Source organism: Odontomachus brunneus, unplaced genomic scaffold (genome assembly GCF_010583005.1).
Source record: "Odontomachus brunneus isolate Ranch 3 - 2012 unplaced genomic scaffold, Obru_v1 Obru_scaffold_058, whole genome shotgun sequence".
Classification (NCBI taxonomy): Eukaryota; Metazoa; Arthropoda; class Insecta; order Hymenoptera; family Formicidae; genus Odontomachus; species Odontomachus brunneus.
In genome coordinates, this window is record NW_022639508.1 from 870,704 (window position 1) to 892,838 (window position 22,135).

At 40.3% G+C, this 22,135-nt stretch overlaps 4 protein-coding genes across 5 annotated transcripts in view; 1 reads left to right on the top strand and 3 right to left on the bottom strand.

Moving 5' to 3' along the window:
* Positions 1-1,194: 1,194 nt before the first annotated feature.
* On the top strand, positions 1,195-8,344 carry LOC116845878 (lysophospholipid acyltransferase 5). Its single transcript, XM_032819069.1, has 8 exons — positions 1,195-1,981; positions 4,501-4,608; positions 4,708-4,830; positions 5,191-5,306; positions 5,379-5,537; positions 5,656-5,892; positions 5,991-6,299; positions 6,412-8,344. Exons 1-8 carry the CDS (start codon positions 1,879-1,881, stop codon positions 6,691-6,693), a joined length of 1,437 nt encoding a protein of 478 aa, XP_032674960.1. The 5' UTR covers positions 1,195-1,878; the 3' UTR covers positions 6,694-8,344.
* Positions 8,345-8,951: 607 nt separating this feature from the next.
* On the bottom strand, positions 8,952-14,699 carry LOC116845879 (pollen-specific leucine-rich repeat extensin-like protein 4). Its single transcript, XM_032819070.1, has 3 exons — positions 14,550-14,699; positions 10,683-11,168; positions 8,952-9,470 (listed from the first exon to the last, which is right to left on the bottom strand). The coding sequence occupies exons 1-3, from the start codon at positions 14,562-14,564 to the stop codon at positions 9,372-9,374; spliced, it is 600 nt and encodes a 199-aa protein (XP_032674961.1). The 5' UTR covers positions 14,565-14,699; the 3' UTR covers positions 8,952-9,371.
* A 130-nt stretch (positions 14,700-14,829) lies between these two features.
* LOC116845880 lies at positions 14,830-16,879 on the bottom strand. Of its 2 annotated transcripts, none has more exons than XM_032819071.1 (2): positions 16,650-16,879; positions 14,830-15,987 (listed from the first exon to the last, which is right to left on the bottom strand). In XM_032819071.1, the coding sequence occupies exons 1-2, from the start codon at positions 16,833-16,835 to the stop codon at positions 15,766-15,768; spliced, it is 408 nt and encodes a 135-aa protein (XP_032674962.1). In that variant the 5' UTR covers positions 16,836-16,879; the 3' UTR covers positions 14,830-15,765. The 2 variants fall into 2 exon arrangements, with proteins under 2 accessions (XP_032674962.1, XP_032674963.1); XM_032819072.1 differs by having other exon boundaries at positions 16,646-16,879.
* A 2,765-nt stretch (positions 16,880-19,644) lies between these two features.
* LOC116845840 overlaps positions 19,645-22,135 on the bottom strand; it is a 4,698-nt gene continuing 2,207 nt past the window's right edge. The window contains exons 2-3 of the mRNA XM_032818993.1: positions 20,237-21,785; positions 19,645-20,173 (exon numbers count right to left, since the gene is read on the bottom strand). Of these exons, the coding sequence (XP_032674884.1) occupies positions 20,133-20,173; positions 20,237-21,785 (1,590 nt within the window). The 3' untranslated portion in view covers positions 19,645-20,132. The remainder of the gene's footprint in view (positions 20,174-20,236; positions 21,786-22,135) is intronic.

Sequence of the window (22,135 nt, forward strand, 5' to 3'; positions counted from 1 at the left end):
AGCAATATCTGCAAGTAAGTTTAGGTGAGTATGAAGATTATATATTCATTTATTTTTTAGTTTTTTTGTCTATTCTATAATCAGTTTTTGAGGCCACAGGAAGACTTTCTTGCTTAATTTCATAAATAATTCAAATAGAAATTCTGTCTCATCTATATTAATTAAATACAAAATACATGCGATATTGCAATATTTGCTAATCATTTATTCATTTTAGTTAATTTCTTGTATCCAGATAATTTTCGTTAATGACTACAAGATCATTCTTTTGAGTGCATTCTCTTGAGTGAAAAAAATTCCATCAGTGTAATTAGATTTTCTGTCATCTGGAAACCAGAAAAATTTGGTTGTAGGAACAGAAAGATTCCTATTGGAATCCAGACAGTACAAATTACTAACTTTAACTCTGACTTAAAGCCGTTCCAAATACGTCTAAAAGAAATAGAAGATCTTTTGGACGTCTTTGAGACATCTTTTAATAGATCGTGCTGTCGGAGAGGTTTCTACTCAGCCAACACAATTGTTTTCAATTATCTCAACCAAGTCTTAATGTAGCTGAATGTTCAGACAAATATTTTCGGTGACAAAATAACAGAGATATTTCTTATTGGTGAATTTTTTGTCCTCATTCAGTTACACGAACTGAAATTTTCTTTTTGAATGTGCTGGATGACTCTACTTTTTATCCGTTTCGGATAATTCTGCTGCATGATTTCATCCGACAGGCAAATTTCAATTCAACAGGAGCAAAAGAGATTAAGTGAAAGTGATTAGAAATACTCATGCGCACATTTCACTCCGCTCGAGTATCCGGAGAAAGCGCCGGCGGATGTTAAACTTTCCTCTCGATGTCAGGCGATGCAAACGTTTACCCAGAATCTCCAACTACGCCGATTACAACGAAGTTCATGAAACGTCCGACCGTTAACCGTCCAATTTTGCATACTTGTCTCAAAATATTAGCTCACGCGTATAAAAAGGTAGCCTCGTACTTGACCTTGTCCGCTAGTCGCGGCCGCGGCCATTGCGCATGCGCGCGTTTCGACCACCGTCTCGATTCCCGCGCACCTGCGATCGATCGATTGTCCGAGATGAAGTGAGGCGACGCCGTCGCGACGCTAGTTCCGATGCGTTCGCCCGCACCGACCCGCCTTTGCTGTCCTAAGCGTCGCGGTCTATAACGTCGGCCTCAGTCGTTCCCGGTTGTCCCACTTGGCTCGTTGCAAGGGGGCGCGCGGCGGACAAACGTTCGGTCAAACGGTCTCGCTCGGCCACGCGTCGTTCCGCCTCTCTCCCTCTATCTCTTTCTCTGTCTCTCTCTCTCTTTCCTCCTTTCTCTCTGCTCTGCCCGCTTCGCTCTATCTCTTCGCGTTTCGTTTCGAAATAATTGAGCGCGCACGGAATCCTTCACTGTCCAATGTCCTAATTCGATTTACATAAAAGATGGCGATGTTATCCTCTACAGTCGCGCCGTTCATCGTTCCGGCGGCGCGTTATTGTTATCCCGCGCCGTCGCGCACGGCGACGACAGTGAAGTTGATGCAGCACCAGCGTAAGAGAGATCATCGCGGCAGCAGCGGCAGTGGTGGCGACGGCGGTTGGTGATGGTGGTTGGTCGACGACAGCGAAGGTTATCTGCAGCGGCGAGTACGACGACGACGACGGCGGCAACAGCGGCAGGCTGTTCTAAGCAGTCGCGAACGCGATAGCGGCCAACGTGCACGTTCAAACGTCAGCAAGTTCAGTGTCTGTTACACCGCGCCGTTGAAAGAGCCACGAGGTTCTCACGCGTAAGTGGCATTACATGTGCTGTTGTAACGGGCGGACAGTCGTGTGAGACTCGTTGCGACACGCACGTGGCACGCATCATCATTGGCCATGGACAGTCATGTGGCATACAGCCCGGGCGGGCTCGCAAAATTGTCGACGCTATTGGGCGCCCCGGAGGCCGCGCTGCGTCTCCTCGTCTCGATTTTGTTAGGTAAGCCTTCCGTTTTAGTATTTTCTGCGTTTCTTGTTACGTTTCCTGTTACGTTTCTTTACGACATGAGTCCGTTACATATGATGTCATTCACGACAGAACTCGGGACATAGGTCTGTTTTTTATCACTGAGTTAATGTATACTTACGAAAGAACAAGGATAAAAAATAAATGTACAGTTCTTCAGACTTCATAGAAGACAGAGAAAAAGAGAACTAGTACAAATTAATGCCGCCAATTTAGCAAGAGAAAACAAACCTCAGATCTCTTTCCCTGTAATTTATGCGTCCTGTGATATAACGAACATTCTAATATCTCTGTACATCCCTTACACGGGATGCGCTGTTTTAACCGTGTTTTTTTGTGATAATAGATTCAAGAAAATTCCATTGAAATCGGTCGAATGTACAGTGACTGTTATTTGATGTCTGAAGTTTGCTTTGTCTCTCTCTCTCTCTCCCCCTCCCTCTCTCTCCCCCTTCTCTCTTTCTCTTGATCTCGATCAATTCTTCAATTGATTACTCGAAAAGTTTGATCGATGTTTCGTTATTTTCGATTCCGATATCGACCTAAGAATTTGTTATAGATAACGTATTCATAAACGTAATTAACGTATTCATAAACGTATTCATTAATACAATTTCCTGATTCTTCGAATATTTGTTTACAATTCAATTCTGTCATGAATTCTATAAATCATGATCTATCTCGTAAATCAGCAGTTTGATATAACCTTTACGAATATGAATTCATTTTAGGATACAAAATAAAATATGTCAGTTTTCGAAAGAGCTGCAAAAATTCTGATAAAAAAATTCTGACTGAAAAATTTCTGGTAGAAAAACGCGAAAAGTGCAGCTGTAAGAAGGACAAATTTAATACACGTGTAGTTCGATATAAATGCAGTTTTACGAGTGTCTATAGAACGTACTGTATTGTAGAACGTATTGTCATACACAAATGCTTCATCACTGTACAAATACTGCATCAATGATATGCAAGAAAATGTAAGGTCTTTAGATTTTATTTAAGCAAGCGAAACGCAAGCGCGATCCTGTTTTAGAAATCATATTTATTTGAAGACTAGTGTTGAGTCGTGAGTGCTAAAGCAATCGAAATCTTGTCCATAATCGCATTGCTTTATCGTCGGTATATAACCATTTCTCGTCCCCCCTGCACGATACACCGTGTCCATAGCTAATGTAGTGATCCATAATGTTCTAAATTTGTGGCTGCGAACTTACACACTCGTCTAATCGTTACTGTATGATAACGTATTGTTCTACCGTGTCATCGAAGACTGCTTTATTGTTTATTATATCATATCGTAAACAATGCACTCTTAATCTCAAAACGTGACTATTATTGTCGTACCGGCGTGTTATCCCTTGTCCACAACCTTGCTTTAATCTTTAAGCCGTAATAAATTGACAAACCACAGTCGATTATTTAAAAAATGTGGTTGGTCAATTTCTTACGGCTTAAGAATTAAAGCAAGGTTGTAGACAAGGGGCTATAAATTAAATTTTATCTCGCGCGTTCAGCGCGAAAGTACACGTGGTCATCGTTTAACGTCGCTGACAGAACTACTTATTTTTCAACTAATTCAGTTGCGTCATTTGACGTATAAATAGTGAAATACAAAAGCAAGCGCGAACAAAAAACGTGCATGCAGTATGTGTTGTGTATGTGACATACAAATGGTAATGCTGTATATTTTTACGATCATGCATCGTTGCGTAAGGCTCGTTCTGTAATACTATGCTGTCATCGGATGAACACGATCTAGTTCGAGTTAAATAGTTCGAACCATTGTCCGTTGATATAATTTAATTATATTTTATAATAATAAACATTATTATTTAAACAATTATCACCGTGTTCTGCTAATATAGTGATAGATAAATGTAGTTAATAAAAATGCAAATGATATTTTTACATCGGGAAAATAAGTGTCGAGCTATTTACTCCCCTCTCTTCAACTACTTTTATCGCGATACTTCCTCTGATAAAATTGTGAGGAAGTGTAATTTTATCATCGTTAACGTACTTTACGATTTTGAGTAGACGTAAAAGATAAAAGATGAGATAACGGCTCTAAATATATAGGATCGATTTTAAAGTAAATAAATTCTTAATTAATTTAATAATGTGATAAGTAATGTGAAAAATAATGTTTGTGAAAGTAATTTTATAACAATAACGTAATTTTCCGTATTTTCATTGAAATATATAATTTTTTAATGCATTTGTTCAGTAGATCTAAAAATAGGATTTTTATTGGGACCGTTATCTTATATAAGCGAAAGATAAACGAGTGTTTAAGGAATCGAATTACACATGTCAGCTTATTTACACTCATAAAACGAGATACAATGTCTCTTTATTTAAAACTGATCTTGTGTATAACTGATCTTGCGAAACTGATCTTCCACACGCACCAGTTATTAAAAAAATTAAAATCGAGCTATGATAACGTATAAAAAGTGTGAAGGTCAATAAGTGAACTTTGATTTCAGGATTTCCTGTTGCGCTTCTTCATAGATACACGCTCTACGGCAAAGATCCTACTCGGCAGCACATGTTTTTCATAGCATGCGGTCTCTCAATTGGTTATTGGAATTACGGTAATTCGACGGAGCAGTATCTTATTAATATTTATGCACAAAGAAATAAGCGACTTGCTTTATTCGATTGTTGACTTTGACTATAATTGTTGATTACAGATTTGAACATACTTCATTCATCGACGGCAGTATGTGCAACGTATTTAATTTTAACAATCCTCGGCAGCACCGGACTGTCTGTCATAATAACGTTACTATTCAACATGATGTACCTACTTTACGGTAAAACGATAACCTATAACACATGCTCTAACAGCACAAGATTTCCTGGAGACGTCTAGGAACATACTAACATCGTCATACTGAGAACATAGAACGTCCCCAGGACGTTCCTGGACATCTTTGCTGTTAGAAACTTACATCTAATTTAGTTACGATTCTAATTGATATTGATATATTTTATCGCTAAAGATAACAAGTCATAACGTTAAATATCTTTAAAAGTCGATTATTATAATAATTTCATAAAGATATTATTTTGCCTTTCTAATTGTTTTTATCATTGAGTCAACTTCACGAGTTTTTCTTCATTGGCAACTTTAAGCTATGGAATACTTAAACGAATTAATTTTTTAAACGCAGGTTACTATACCACCAGCACTCAAGATTACGACATAAAATGGACAATGCCGCAGTGTGTATTGACACTTAGATTAATAGGACTCGCGTTTAATTTATGGGATGGTCAAAAACCTGACGTACGAACACTATTTCTTTTTTCATTGTATTAAATGTTCATTTCGGCATAACTATTATGACCTTTATTGTAGGAAGACCTGTCTGACACCCAGAAACGGGTGGCTTTAAAGGAACGACCGTCCTTACTAGAAATTGCGGCGTATGCCTATTTTCCAGGCGCGTTCTTGATCGGGCCACAATTTAGTATGCGACGATACTTGGACTTTGTCAATGGTCACTTTTCGGAACGCGTATGTTATTAAGTTGATAATATATATTTCGTCCGACGAAGTCGAGACCTACTCTTAATTATAAACTGTGTAAGAAAATACGGATCTATTTCGATATGTAGCACACTTCGTATTTCAGGACCCTCAAACTGGTGCCATGAAACTACCGGATTGCGTGTGGGCGGGATTGTCGCGAGCTCTCATTGGATTCGTATATGTAGCGATATTTCAGATCGGAACACTCTACGTTTCCGATCAATATCTTTTTGAGCCGACATTCCAGAAGAAAAATTTAATAAAGAAATGCTTACTTATTGGCCTCTGGGGTAGAATTAATCTTTACAAATACGTTAGCTGTTGGCTGATTACAGAAGGGGTAAATAATCAATAGGGATACATCAGTCAAATTGCATCGTGTACTTCTGTTTTCGATTGTATTCGTAATATGCAATCACATTTTATTGGTAATTTCAGGTATGCATTACTTTCGGTTTAACTTACAATGGAAAAAACGCTGAAGGTCGCATAAAATGGGATGGTTGTGCGAACGTCAAACTGCGGACGTTTGAAACTGCCACACAGTTGCACCACTATATTCTCTCTTTCAACATCAACACTAATCAGTGGTGCGCGGAATATATCTACAAAAGGTTGAAGTTTTTGGGATCAAAGATATACAGCCAGCTAATAACATTGATCTTCCTCGCTCTATGGCATGGTTTACACTCCGGATATTATCACTGCTTTTTCATGGAATTTATTGCGACATACTTTGAACGAGACGTAAGTACATTATTAATATGCATGATGTATGTCGCAAAGCGTATGTCTCTAAAAAAATTATCTTATCGTTTGCTCTCTTAATTTTTACTGCACATTTTTTGTTTCTTCCTAGATTGGACCAGTGTTGAAAAACAGCGAGAAAGTGCAAACAATGTTGAAGACCCGCTGGGAAGCGCGTATTCTTGCTTGGATCTTTTTGAAGCTTTACACTTTCGTTTCTATGGGATATGTCCTTCTAGCGTTTGTATTGCTCTCATATCCGCGATATAATCAAATTCACGCTAGTTTGTATTATTGCGGACATGTGTTCTTCCTCTCTTATCCATTGCTTGCGCCGTTCATTAAACGGTTACTCGGTCATAGACATGAACGTCGGCGAGCGCATGAAGAATAAGATGATACGATCTCTTTTGCGCCGATATTATTGAAACATTATCCCATATGTCGCTCACTACGAATCGATATCCACCAAGAAGAGATACAGCTGGAGTAAAGGATGGATATTACTGTACAGTTATATTATTCCCCTAGTCTTCGGCATCTCGGGAAGAATGTGATAACGCATATCCGACAGAGAATATGGTTACTATTATCGCATTTCGTAGCGAATTTTTTGAAGCATAATTTTATTTATCCTTTTCTAATTGTTTGATTTGCATTATCTAGTATTTTGTCAGTTAAGAACTGAGTGAAAATTTTTGTTGAATGACATTTGTTGCTCAAACGAAATACGGTAGTGGTGGAGTATTTATACTTGGTGTAAGTGAGAACAATACAGCTAAGGTTTCACGAATTCTTAAGCGTTATTTCAAGGAAATTCCGCTGGTCGGGGGTTTTGTGTGTGTGCCTGTATTTTGAAGTTTCTACAGTCTTAACTTCACAATTCCATGGTTGTGTGATGGTCACTATTCCAAATATTTCATTATTCTTGTACAATCGTATTTTCTTGAATTCTAAGTAGCACCTTTAGTTATACGTACATTTATATAGTGGTTCGATGGTTTTGTTGATTGCGTTATTACCCATTAAATTATAAATAGTGTAGTTTGTGCGCCTTTACGCAGTTTAAGACGCGTCATGTCGTGTAACGATGAGGACGAGTAGCTCATGATACCACTGCAGTCGTGCAGACTAGTCAAGCGTTCCAATATTCCAAAGAAGCTTGAAAAAAGGAAAACAATTACGTACTTAGATGTCGCAATAAGAATGGTGAACGTCCAGCTACAGAAATAAGCTTAGGACAACTATATTGCAAAGTATGTAATAACTTGATTTTATAAAGGCGAAGTAATTGATAACGTAAACTGTTATCGCCAAGTAAGTACGCGTTTCGAAATTAAAGCATCTATTTTATTGGTAGAAATTTCTCTCCACTCTTTATTTGCAATATTTCGCAGTTTACCTATTGTTATATCGCTCTAGATGTAAATACACACGACAAAGAGAAACTAAATTTAATTCTAGTCGGGTGTATACCTTCTGTACCTATGACGATTATGTTGCTGAAATTGCACCGGATGAAATGTTCAATGAAGGATAGTAAAGGATAATGAAGGATAATAATGCCTGCAACGAGAAATTTATAAATAGTGAAAAAATTACAGATATTTCTGAAACAATAAAGAGAAAGGAGATATAAGATAACGGTTTAATTTCAGTAACATCCTATTGGTCATTCTATATACCTGTGTATATACATATGTAATATCAGATGTATAAAATATCGCGAGAGGTGATTCTCGTATACGTTCGCCGTACGTATGTTCCCATAAAAATCTAACAACGATCTATCCATGTTGCAGTGGGGAGGCCATGTGGCTTTTATCACGCACACAGCCCTCATCATCGAAATTAAAGAGATAATCGATAGCAGTCTATAAGCGAAGAGCGTACAGATACTGGTGTATGTATGTACTTTGCACATCCTGACGTTCGCGCTTATTGAGCAATCGAATTAGATCAGCAATTAATTGGTAGTGTTATTACTTCGTTTAATGTTCATATAATTTATTAATCACCAAAATACAACTAGTTTCTGACATCTTCAACATAGTCACGTATAGATTTACGAATTGCAAGGTTTGAGGTAATTGAATAAATAATACACAGACATAGTTAGGATTTTTTTTTTAATGCTATTTATACACTTTATTTCAATACGATTTGAACACTTTTTTGCAGTTTGGAATACAACCGATAATTCAATAAGAGAAGTTAATTAATTTCTAAAATGAGAGAAATTGTTTTTGACTAATTCCCAGAAATTAAGATCTCTTATTAGACCATCGTTCTCTCAAACTGCATCGAGAGAAGTGCCCAAACCGTACTAGAACAAAGTATATACTTGCCGATAAAGTTGAGTTTATAGAGCGATTGAACTGATTTCCTTAATGCGATATCTTTATATATAGAGCTGATAAGCGCGAATGCATGAATTCTTATGGTTTAAGAATTCTTCATTGTCCGTTTAATTTTTCGCGTTAATCCGAATTGTCGATAAGTCTCATTTTCCTTCTGAATATTTTAACACCTTATATTTTAGCGTTAGCACATTACATGTATCATTATTAAAAAACGAAACGAGAAGCTCGTGGTGTGTAAAGAGTCTGTAAGAAAGGCAGGATAACGTTAGCGAATCAATTACGCTCAAGATTGTTTGATATAAAAAAATGTATTTTTTTTTTCAATTATTTTCTTAAAAGATACATACAAAAGAAATATCGACGTCTCGTGCGAAATGATTTGTTTACATTTCCTTTGCGAGAATAACTACTACCAGTGTGTAACTCGGTATATACGGTCAGTCGCTCGAGAACCATGCGTATGTGCGCGGAACGTCGTGAATAGTACCTTTAAATACCAAGCGGCCTATCCTGCGCGGAAAATAGGCGACATTCCTTCTACGATATGAAGTCCCTATCAGGTATCCGGACTTGCGTTCGCATTACGTTGCGAAGTGACGATCGAAAAAATAGTCCCCCGCAAGATGGTCTCTCTCCTTCTCTCTCTTTAGAAAATGCCGATTTTTAAGGATAACGGATCCGACGGATGGAATCATTTGTACGCGTGACTTTAATACGGCCCGTTGCCCTGCGGCCCTGGTGCTCCGTAACTGTCGACGGGTCCCGGTTGGTGGCCCGGTGGACCGTACTCGCCGCCTTGTGTTTCCTTCTGTAATGCATAAAAATAAGGGAAGATGTTAGAGAGAACGAGAGATATGCGATGCATTAGAGATTTTGTACCGTAGACCGCGTTGCGCGGCCTTGACCTTTTCTGTGATTACAATTGGTAGAAGATTTTAGCGTATAGTCTTACATTTGCGCGATTAACGAGTTTGTTAGTACGCATATCTAATGTAGCTAGAGAACGAGCGTTCGAGGTAATTGCTAGCTGCGTAGAGAGAGTTTTTCATAGTTTGTTGTAATCAACGTCATATACAGGAAAGAGCATCGCTCTTTGGTCGGCAAGCGAATGAGTTTCAATCCAACGTTCGTAGTTCACTAAGCGAAAAAAACGCAGCGTGTATAACGATATATATTTTTTTGTAACGAGAAGAGTTATAGCGTTTGGTGTGTATACAATATAAACGATAATAGCTATCTATCTGTACACAACCGAGGCTTTGTTGTAGAAATCTTAGTAAGGTCGCTCGCGCACTGACGTAAACTAATCTGCTTGAATGGTAACTTTCCATGATTATACAAATCACCGCTTGGCAATCGTTTCTTTCTCTTTTTACGATTACGCGCGGGCAATCCACGGCGGATTATTAATATTAGTATTAGTATAAGTTACGCACCCATCCGACATGTATGACGTGCGGATATTATTTATGATGAGCTTAATGCGTATTTCACATCCGCGTGCGGGAACACGCGCCGCCTCGTTCGCTGTGTCATAGACATGAACATTAGAAATTTACATTCCAAGTACGAGGCGGTTCTCTCTTTTCCTTCTTTCTGTCTCTTTGTCTGTCTCTCTTTCTCACTCTCTCTCTCTTTCTCTCTTTTGCTCGTTCGCTCGCTCGCTCTTTCTCTCGTCGATGAGATATTCTCTGGCCGTTTAACCGTAGGAACTCCACCAGCATCGACGTGCTCTTCTAAAAGTGGCGATTTGTTGCGCGCGTTTGCCAACAGCGCAAACGGCGCAATACGGATTACGTAAACGTGTTACAAGTACAGATTGGTTGATAAGATATATTACACACGGGAACGCGCAAAGCAGGTGCGTGCTCGAATTCGCGCCTACGAGCGACGCGAGAACTTACGTAAGAGTTATTCGCCGCGGAACACACTGTAATAAAGGAAGTGACTACCGGACTACAAGGCGGAAGACTCGGCTCCGACCGGTCGAAAGTTCCGGGCGGAAGAAAGACCGTCTTACCTGCGTCTTGTAGCGGATGAAGTAAACCTCGGGTTTGCTGGGCTGCGTCGGTGCTTGCGTCGGCAGCACAACGTCGGGCGCTTCTTCCGGCTTCTTCACGAGCACGTAGATTAACGTCTTCTCCTCGTCAGGCTGCGGCAGAGGTGGCAATGCCGGCGCGGTCGGCGTCGGTGGCGTCGGCGCCTTGATGAAGACTATTTTGTAGTGTTTCTGCGGCGGCGAGGGTTGCGGCACATGTTTCGGTGCCTTGTACTCCGGCACTTCTGGCGGCGGCACGTGCACGTATACATGCTTGTGAATCACCGGAGTCTGCTGCGGTGGTCCGTAACGGTCCGCAGGTGGCCCGTAGCTGCCGGACAGACCGCCACCACCGCCTCCGCCGCCGCCGCCGCCGCCGCCGGAGGGTGGAAAGTATGAGTTCACCGGAGGCTCCGGCGCCGGTTTCGCCAATACCAGCGACGAGCAGGCGATCGCGAGAAGCGTGCTCTGTTGAGAAAAGAAAAAAACCAATTAATGTGACGTCTCATTAAAGCTGATTTTAATATTCCTTTCTTTTGTTAAAGGGTTGAAGTCGACATAATTGCGGGAAATTTGGTTTTCAACGTTGTAAGCGCGCAAAGAAGAATCTTCACGTTGAGGCGTACGTCCCTCTTGTGTTCGCAAGATCTTTAAATGGTGAACTCAACAGAGTCATACCGATATCGATGTCTACGTTATTTTTTTCTAACATTATGAGTGAATGTGAATCACGGCGAATGCCTCAGGTCAGTGTTACGCACGCAATAATACGCGTAATAATGAATTGTTTTATCGCGATTATATCATACGTTGAAACTTGAATGAATGAATGAATGAAATGCGCGAAACTATATTGCTTAACGGGACGCTGACGTTCGTAATACATATTTGAGTCGTATAATTGTGGTTTTAATTCTGTAAATTCTGTTGAAATTGAAAGACTAATGTAGTTCCAGATATATACATTATTATTCTATTTTGATGCTACAAATAATTATTTAATGTCATTTTCTTTATATTAAATTATCTTTAAGGAAGGATTTAATATTTCAAGATTATTTAATATTTTGACTATCTCAATATTCCACATCTATATTCAATTTTTATTTTTAATTTCAATAAGCAATTAATTATGAATTATGTAACTCAATTATAAAAGAGATAAAATATGTGAGATAAACAAATATTAAATAATTAATATGAGTAAATAATAAAATTAATTGTCAAATAAAACTAGAAATTTTCTTCATTTACATTCCTTTTACTATTATTTTTTTATATGAGGATTGGAAATTTCGATAGAATTTGGAAAATCAAAAGAATTAAAGAGGAAAAAGTTGTTTCAAGATGAGACTTGTAGTAGAATAAATATTATTAAATCCAAAAAGCACTTGTAAGATTTACATTAGGTACTAAGATCAGTATTCATAATTGTAAATTATTCACGATCTTTCATTGAGGGCATAATTATTGATCAAGAGTTATATTCATGAATTATTAAGTGTCGTATTCATGGATTGTTCAGTTGTTTGGATCAATATTTTTGTTGCATAAGTATAGACACGTATAAGTATAGACGCGTTGAATAATCAGAGATTCACAAAGTTATAATTCTTTACTAAATGATGATAGACTATAAGTGTGCTGGGCTAAATTTTGACGTTTCTAGTTGGTAAACTTTTATACGTAATTTTCCATCGCGCGATTAAATGTATAAAATATTTCGTTTAATATTCAATCAGTCCCGCCTGATGTCGCGTTAATTAATATATAATTTTTCGATCGAATCTACGTGAGTGTCGATGTGTTAATGTTACGATGAAGCAATCGGGAGACAGAATATTGGACTGGTAAACCAAGATGAAGAAAGCAGAACGACGGGATATTGCGGGATGAGAGTGTGATATGTTGCATGAATTCAGGTATACGATCGTTTATGCAAGTGGTTTCCGATTATATAATTTTATATTTAATGGATTTACTAGGAATAAAAAGATATCAAAATTGAGGCTAACATTTATACATCGTTACTTAACGAGTTTTAATAATTATAGTTTTATGAAAGTTTTGAATTATGAATACTTATTTCGTACAACAAGAAACATTGATCCAAACAGCCGAATAATTCTGAAATAAATGCTTCTTTAAGGACAATTTAATATAATAAAGAAAAGACAGAAGCTAGTAATAATTTGTAGTATCAAAATAGGACAATTGTTTTATATATCTGGAGTTTCTGTACATTAATCTTTCAAGTTTGATGAAATTTGTAGAGTAAATATTGAATTAAAATTTCACTCGGATATTTTCATTTGTACAATAGCGATTCGTTCCTTACTACTACCTGAAACTCGTGATTCATTGACTAACACACTGAATTATTACCGTGACTTATTCATCGTGAGCGTTCGTACGATTACCATATCTTTGACAAAACGGCGAAGTCCGACGAATCATGGTACGTTATTGCGCGCATGTAGGTGTTCACAACTTGTTAGGCGGAATTCAATAAGTCGCGCTACAGTATTTTCTAAACGGCTGTCAATCACGTACTATTCGTGCGATCTTTAAAATCTTAGTAGTTTGTACTCGCTGCGAAAGGCTCTCGGGTCCATTAGTTCAGCATCATTTTCCACGATGGGCATGTCCCATTAGCGTACACGGAAGACGATATTTTCAATGCGTGCGATAACGTCGCTCAAGCGAGGCTTCCTACTCACTTAACGACCCCCGATCACTTAATCATGCTTCAGCATGCCGCATCAAAGTCGGAGAGCTGCTTTCGCTATTTTCCTTCGCGCCATAATTATCGAGGCCGGGTTTGTGAATAGCGGAATAACGGCGGGAGGAATCCTTTTACTTTTGCTCGGCCGCGAACTGCTTTAATTCGCGAGATTCGTACCGATGCGCGCTCTCGCACGGAGTCACGCTCGACGAATTTTCCCCTTTTTCGCGGTTTCGCCGAGAAAACGCGCTTTCCATCACCTAAAAGAGGCAGTCAGCGGTGCCGTTAGCGACTCAGAGAAGTTGTGACGTAAACGCGCGGGATTGTTGCGAAATAAAATTCGCATTCGCAATCGAAAAAGTTGCAGAGACGCGTCTAGATACGCGCATATTTTTCGCCCGGTACGTTTTAATCGACAAAAAAAATTAATGAAACGAAATGTTACGTCGTGTCGACGCGGCGAAAAAACGAAATGAGAAGTCGTAAAAACGTAAGAAAGTACGAGACGAACGTCGGATCGGATGTATCAACGCGGTTTCGTAAAAGCGAATCGAAAGCGTTGTTCCCATCCAGCGCACCTGGACACTTGATCACTCGTTACTCGGTAAGAGGATTGCGCCAACCGCAGCGAATGTATAGCAACCGGTCTCGAGGAGACTCACCGAGGAGAAAAAGCGTTCGCTGAATTTTCGGAGGTTGCACTCGCTGGAGGGAAATATCATATCGGGGAAAAACCACGGTTTTTACGGCGAGCACGTGATTTACGAAAGAAAACGATTTTCCGACTTGCGCGACGAATCATCATTCGTACAATATATAATTGGCGGACGAGATAGAACGGTAACGCGACTTATATTCAATTAAAACTTTCTGCAAACAAATCGTTCGATTAATTAGACAATCACACAAAATATTCCTCGCCGATACGATCACTCGAGCACACTTTCGTTTGATAAAAGAAGAGACGCGAGTCGAACACCCATGATGAAGGAAATAAAAAAAAAAAGAAAGAAAAAATAGGAAACGCACAGCAATTTATCCCGGAGGTGACGCGTCTTCGTAATTAGAGCTGGGTGTACATACAAGTCATGGCAATAAGGAGGTTTGCGCTGCTCATTACTTACTACCGTGGTACGCATTCTCTCCCGCGTGAACGATTCAGAGATATGTACTCCCGAAATGTGAGGCACGTAGAAAAAGAAGAACGTCGAGCGGCGTTTCACTTGCGAGCTTTCACGCGTGTGGCGTGCGGCCGAGACTCTTCCGAACTTTTATAGAGGCCACCGAGGGGATACCTACGGAAAAGGAAGGCACAGGAAGGTGGACGTAGTAGTAAGTTGCGCGGCATTTCAGGGGGTTTCTTCTCGCGTCATCCGCCACCTCCGCCGTCGTGGCCGTTTGCCGATCGTCGCCTCCTCCTCGTCGTCTTTGTCGTCAACCTTATCATCATCATCATCGTTGTCGTCGTCGTCGTCGTCGTCGTGGTGATGTAGCCTCCGTTAAACCTGCGGAGCAAAGGTGCGACAGCTTAGTAGAAAATGAAAGTGCTCGGGAATGAAGATTCATCGTCGTCGCGGGACAATTTTCCACCTAACTGCTGCGCGCGAGGAGGTCACGCAGGCACATTTGCAGGTTTTTTCTTTCGTGTGCATTCCGCGTCTCGCGTTGAAAGAAAGATAGGGCTGCCGGTCGATCCGATCGACGGCGACGCAGTCAGCAATCTACGCACGCGTGTAAATATTATTATTATATATGTCTTACGATTAAAAAACGATGTTCTCTACGCGTGCAACAGCATTGCCGGAAATGGATGATGAATTGTACGGAATAATTTACGTGGAATGCGGCAGTTTATTAAAATATATAACCAGACAGATAAGAGAAAAAAAATCAAGTGCAACACGTGAATTGCGATTGGTAATAGAAAGGAAAAGAAAAGAAACGTTATATCCATGACATTGGCACGATTTGCACTTGTTTTCGAATCATCGATTACGCGCGCGGATTACGCAAAACGAATCTGTGAGGTGGTATCCTTAGCCAGGTGTCGCGAACCATACACGCTTGTTAATAAAAATTATACTTTACTACTCCCACATATACTTATCTATCTCGGTAAATTTGAAATGCGTCTGTAAAAATGTCGCGCGCGTGATTATTCATCGCGTTAACGTAACGTATAGGAATGCTACAAAACCGCTCTTGACATAACTGGCGTCCCGATCGATGGTACCAATGAATTATTCATTATTTACTATGGGAAACGTCGAGTAGCGAAGCGTGTAGAGAGTAAAACATCGCCGTTGTCAGTCTATCTATTATCTGCGCGGGCCGTTACCATTAGCCATTAGCCGATCGCTCGTTACCCAATGTACTTTCTTCCGCGAGTACTTCATTGCGTCGATTACGCGTCGGTCGCTCAGACACGAGTGTGCCGTGTGAATAGAACAGAACAGAACGGCAGTATTTATTTTGCCTTTGAATGGGATTCTCCGCGTCAGACGCATCTATGCGGTGCGGCCGATGAAATGTTGTAATGGCGAACGAGTGTGGACGTACCAGCTAAAACAGAAAGAGAAATAAATTCGTGAGTTGAAAATTCGCAGTAACAGGTACAAAACTGATCTACTAAAACCACTACATAGTCCACGAGATCTACGTTGAGAGAGAGAGAGAGAGAGAGAGAGAGAGAGAGAGAGAGAACATCTAAAAAAATGGTAAATATTCCTTTTCATGGTATTAATGACATATTTGCTTAAGTAAAAATTCTTTTATTTAAATAGAATAAACAATCGTTTTGATGAAAAGCTAAAGTTTCTTTAAGATTAAAAGCTTTAAGATTAAGATGAAAAGCTAAAGTTTCTTTAAGAAAAAATATATATTTTCTTATTTGAAAAATATTATATATTCGTATAAGACTAAATATTCGTGTAAGAACAAATATGTTGTTGATATCTATCGAGAATATCTACTATTCCTTAGATATTTTGCTTCACAGTATAGACGAGAGAATCAACGATCTAATGGTGAAATAGCATAGATCTCTCAATCCAAAGTGCGATCTCCCGGGTGAGTGACTGCGCAAAGAGGAAAATCGCGCGATTACTCGCGTCGAGGATAGAAATCAGAGTGCGGAGTGACGCAAGAGTGGCGCAAAAATGAAAAGCGAAAATAGTAAAGCAATGTGTAGCTCTTGAAAGAGAAAGAGCAACAAACGCACGAACGTCCGACATCGAGCCGACGAGCGGTCGTCCGGTAGTGGTTCGCTCTCGCGTCTTGTAGTCGCAGTTACGCGATCGCATGTCGAAGGTATGACCGGCATTCGTAACGTCAGCCGACGTCGCTCGACGACAGGTAGATCTACTCGTTTGAAGAGTTTTGATATGCGCCGCGTGTGCAACGCGGAGCATTTCACTCTGATTTCATCCGCCTCGTCCCACCGTTATTTATTGGACGCTCGTGAGCGCGCGCGCTTAATACGATCGAAACGTCGAGCGGAAGCCCGATGGAGGAGACGCGAGGAGTTATTGTCGCGCACACAATCACACGTACCTATGTAGGTCAGTAGCCCTCTCGCGAGCGCGAGGACATTACTCTCTATAAAGGATAGAAAGGACACTCTCTACGAAGCGATGCGCGAGTATGTGTCGGGAGAAAGAGAAGAGAGCGAGGAAGAGATGCGTTGCCCAACTCGTACTCGAGATTTTTGGCTGTTCTCCGTGAAGAAAAACAGGCACGTCGTCGCGAAGAATGCCACCAGAGAACGATTCGACCTCGTACCCAGAAAGGGAGGAAAGTTTGCGGCTCGGTGAATCGGCGAATTTATTTTCCTCTTCGCCGTTATCGTCGCGATCACGCTGCCATGTGGATACAACGGAGCATGAAAGAAGAATCTGTGACGATATCAGGGTGAAGGTATTAGAGCGAGTCGGATTGTTCTGATAAGCGCGAGTAACGACAGCGTTCGTTGCTCGCTGAGTGCGAGCGAGCAAAGCGCGAGCATCGCGAGTGAATGTCTCGGTGTGATGTTACATGGATGCGTCTGACGCACAGCTTAGCATCTGTACATTCTACTATTGTGATATTATATCGTCAGCCGAGCGCTTCTCTTTCCCGTACAGATTATCCCCGGCGATTTCGCACGACTTCAAATTACCTCATCTTGATAATTATTAACGATTGCCGATCTTCGCGCTACAATCGCAATCGAGACACTTACAAACAATTAGGCTGTAACTGGTGATCAAAGCAGACAATATAACGTTTGATTTACGCCTCTCATACCGCGATAAGAGCGCGCAATCTCGCGCCGAGCGATTACTCAACATCTATTCGGTACGGAAGTTGTGTACGTGGAAAATCGACCTGAGCCTAACAAAGTGCGCGAAAGCGATGGACACGTCGAACGAGAATCGATGCTTGATTCTAATTAATACATTGTACAATTTTCGCACGAAAGTTACGTGACTAATCACCGTCGAAGACGAGTTTCACCGGCGTGACAGCACGATATGCCGAGAGAGAGATTGTCGAGTAGTCGAGTTCTTGATCTGACTTCCTCTCGTAAAGGGTTCCACCCCAAGCGTATCTTTGCTCTTTTCTATGCAGACTTTTAAAGAGACTAAGATTTTCAGAGCTCTCAAAAAGTGTCTAATCGGTGTAAGTCGACCATCTCTTCACATTTTAACATTCTACGTGAAAGCGATAAGATCTATCATCTGTCAAATATTCAGCCAACTTGCGTCAAGTACCACTCGACTGACTCGACGATCTGACTGTCTTGTTACAGCGTCAAAATAGTGCGTTTCGAGAGAACAGCAGTGATGAGCGAAAAAATGTTAAAGGACGATTTCGCCGTGTAACACGATCGCTCGTACGATCCTCCTTTCCGAACAAGTGTCGCAATCGCGAAGCTATACGGTCGCCACATCGTCCACCCTTAGACTCCGACTAAAACTCTATATAATCGGTCGATCTTTCGAAATTTCCGATATATTACGGAGAACTCGAAACTTTCCACTTGTGCTTTCTCAAGGATGACGGGACTACTCAGTATACTAATATGTTTCGTCGTCATCGTCGTCGCTATCGTTTCCGCCGCTGATATTTAAATGATGTCCATTACAATTCGAGCTCTCTCGTAGCCTGTGACCCGTTAATGCTAATAATAGTTGGGATTGAGACGGAGGTAGAGCGGAGAGGAGATCTCGGCCCAAGGTGGAGTTCGCGACCGCCCTTGGCCGATATGCTACGTTCACGTTCACACGTTTGCGCATCGATTTCCAAATCTACTTCGCTGCTCCTCTCGGTCTCTCTATGTGTATGTTGTGTATGAAAAATCGCACGACTCTGTCCGAACGATCGTTCGTGGACGGCGACGGATAATCGTCGCCAGATCACCTCCTCTCCCCGCTGCGGCGGCGGCCACTTGTGGTGGATGGCCGACATGGACGGCCACGATGGGTGAAAGTCAAACTAATTACGGCGAATACGCTGCGGCCACTGTTACTGTTGCAAAACCCACTCTCGGTACGATGCGATTCACACCAAAGAACGAATACCAATCGTTAAACCGGAACACATATAACGCGCTGTGCGCGCTTCTACGAGCACCTCTTTCCTCTAATCTCGAGCGCAATCACGAATACAATTAATCTCATTTTTCTCTTCACCGTCGCCACTGACACTTACGCCTTGCATGCTCTTACGTGAATTGCACGTACGCTTCTTACGGTATCGTGTGCGATGTATGTATATATGTGTATGTGTGTGTGTGTGAGTAGCATTGATCTTCAACGCGTTTTTCGTAATGCTCGTGGATTCTTTAGAATCTTGGTGGCGAAAACGATAACCGAAAACTAAGGAGACGAACGTAGTTTGTACTGAGTCGCTACACACTCGTTCGAATTTTCTTATGCTTTCGCAAGTTAACGATGTTACGCGCGTATGGTGAAATTCGTACGGTGAAATTCGTCCGCTGAATCGAGCACGATGGAGCATTGCCGAACAGGTGTCCCATTTTATGATCAGATAATTCACCACGCTTGAGACGATTAAAGTAAAATAGAGGGTTACTGAAAGATGAATATGATATTTACTAATTATTTACTAATTATTTATTAATTATTTGCTTTCTTAATACGAATCTGTATCCACACATAACGTGAAGAACATCAAACAAAGCAGAATAGAAAAACGTTGATAGGGTTTAAGCCAAGATAGTTGATAAGTGAGTTTATATTTTTTAATGCCATAAACAGATGCAGTTGTAGATAGACTATAGTAATCCTGTTTAGAGATTTAGTAACGTATGATTCACTGTCGAATGCTTTAGAATAGTTAAATAAAACCAAAGAATTTACATGTCCAATATCGATTACAGTATGACCTTAGTCAAACGGCCGAAAGCAGTAATATAACAGACCACTTTGATAAAATGTTAAATTTCAGGCAAATCAGCGCGTTTGATAAAATTTCGGAAATCTGAAATTTGTTCGCTTTTCCTCCTTAGCTCCTGGATAATAGAGATGATATCATTGATGATATCAATAACGAGATAAACGATCATCTTTTTTGCTGAAGTCGCCTGGCAATCCTTAAACGCCAGGATTTCTTTTATGACTCTATCTATTTCGTAGTATATTTCACTGTATTTGTCTTTGGTAGCATCAGTAATCTTCGTGGCATCCTGAGTTACGTGTTCGACATCAATTCCAGTTATGCCATAATCTATAAGATGGACGACTCCCTATAAAATAATATTTTTATTTTAAGGAATTGCATTCTGCACGACGAAGAAGATTTTTATTACCTTTTAGGTTGAAAAAGTCCTCTTCCGATAACGAATTTTCCTCCGGAAAATCCGATCCTGGAATGGCTACTGGTAAGCTTTCTCGATTCATCTTGATTTCTTGATACTTTCCTCTGAAGAATTTGTCATGCAATGTTTCGTAATCATCGTCCGGTTCATCAAACTTGATCTCAATATATTCTTCGGAACTCTCTGGCTCTTGAGGTTCATCTTCGGAAACCCACGGCGACGACGACATTACTTCCGAGTTAAGAACGGTGTCTTCATATTTGTCTTTACATGCATAGTCAAATTTCGGCATCAGGTTTTCGTGTTTCCATTCTGTATCATCGAAGGATTCAGAGAAATTAGGTAACTGTGAGAACTCGAACTTGGTCTCAGTAAGTTCTTCGGGAATCTCCGGTTCTTGAGGTTCATCTTTGGAAACCGACGGCGACAACGACGTCACTTCTGAGTTAAGAACGGTGTTTTCATATTTGTATTTATATGTATAGTGAAATTTCGGCATCAGGTTTTCGTGTTTCCATTCTGCGTCATCGAAGAATTCAGAGAAATTAGGTAACTGTGAGAACTCGAACTTGGTCTCAGTAAGTTCTTCGGGAATCTCCGGTTCTTGAGGTTCATCTTTGGAAACCGACGGTGACAACGACGTCACTTCCGAGTTAAGAACGGTGTCTTCATATTTGTCTTTATATGCATGGGCAAATTTCGGCATCAGGTTTTCGTGTTTCCATTCTGTGTCATCGGAGAATTCAGAGAAATTAGGTAACGGTAAGGACGCGAACTTGGTCTCAGTAAGTTCTTCGGGAATCTCCGGCTCTTGAGGTTCATCTTCGGAAACCGACGGCGACGACGACGTCACTTCCGAGTTAAGAACGGTGTCTTCATATTTGTTTTTATATGCATAGGCAAATTTCGGCATCAGGATTTTGTGTTTCCATTCTGTGTCATCGGAGAATTCAGAGAAATTAGGTAACTGTGAGAACTCGAACTTGGTCTCAGTAAGTTCTTCGGGAATCTCCGGTTCTTGAGGTTCATCTTCGGAAACCGACGGCGACGACGACGTCACTTCCGAGTTAAGAACGGTGTCTTCATATTTGTCTTTATATGCATGGGCAAATTTCGGCATCAGGTTTTCGTGTTTCCATTCTGTGTCATCGGAGAATTCAGAGAAATTAGGTAACGGTAAGGACGCGAACTTGGTCTCAGTAAGTTCTTCGGGAATCTCCGGCTCTTGAGGTTCATCTTCGGAAACCGACGGCGACGACGACGTCACTTCCGAGTTAAGAACGGTGTCTTCATATTTGTTTTTATATGCATAGGCAAATTTCGGCATCAAGATTTTGTGTTTCCATTCTGTGTCATCGGAGAATTCAGAGAAATTAGGTAACGGTAAGAACGCGAACTTGGGCTTAGTAAGTTCTTCGGGAATCTCCGGCTCTTGAGGTTCATCTTCGAAATGAGTAATCTCTTCGAATAGTTCTGACGGAATTGGCAATGACAGGCAGCTTTCGAAGACGATACAAATCAACAGCAACAATTGTGTGACCTCGAAAAAAAATATTATATTAGATTTTTATGGATATTTCACAAAATCGTTTTTAGATCAATTTAATTTAATTAACACTTTCGAGTTTTTTGTAAAGTAATTACAATGCTAAGACATATAATAAGTTCACAATAATTATACAGAAAAAATCAATATTAAATCTAATATATTCAAATTAACAATCATTATTTTATATGATACACAATTTTGTTAGAAGAATTTTAAAGCTTTGAATGTCAACAATGTTATAATTTTATTTGAATATTATAATAATCTTATTAGAAATACAAAATTATTACTTTGATGATAATGATTATCTGTTCCCAACATTTAAAAACATTATCAATTCA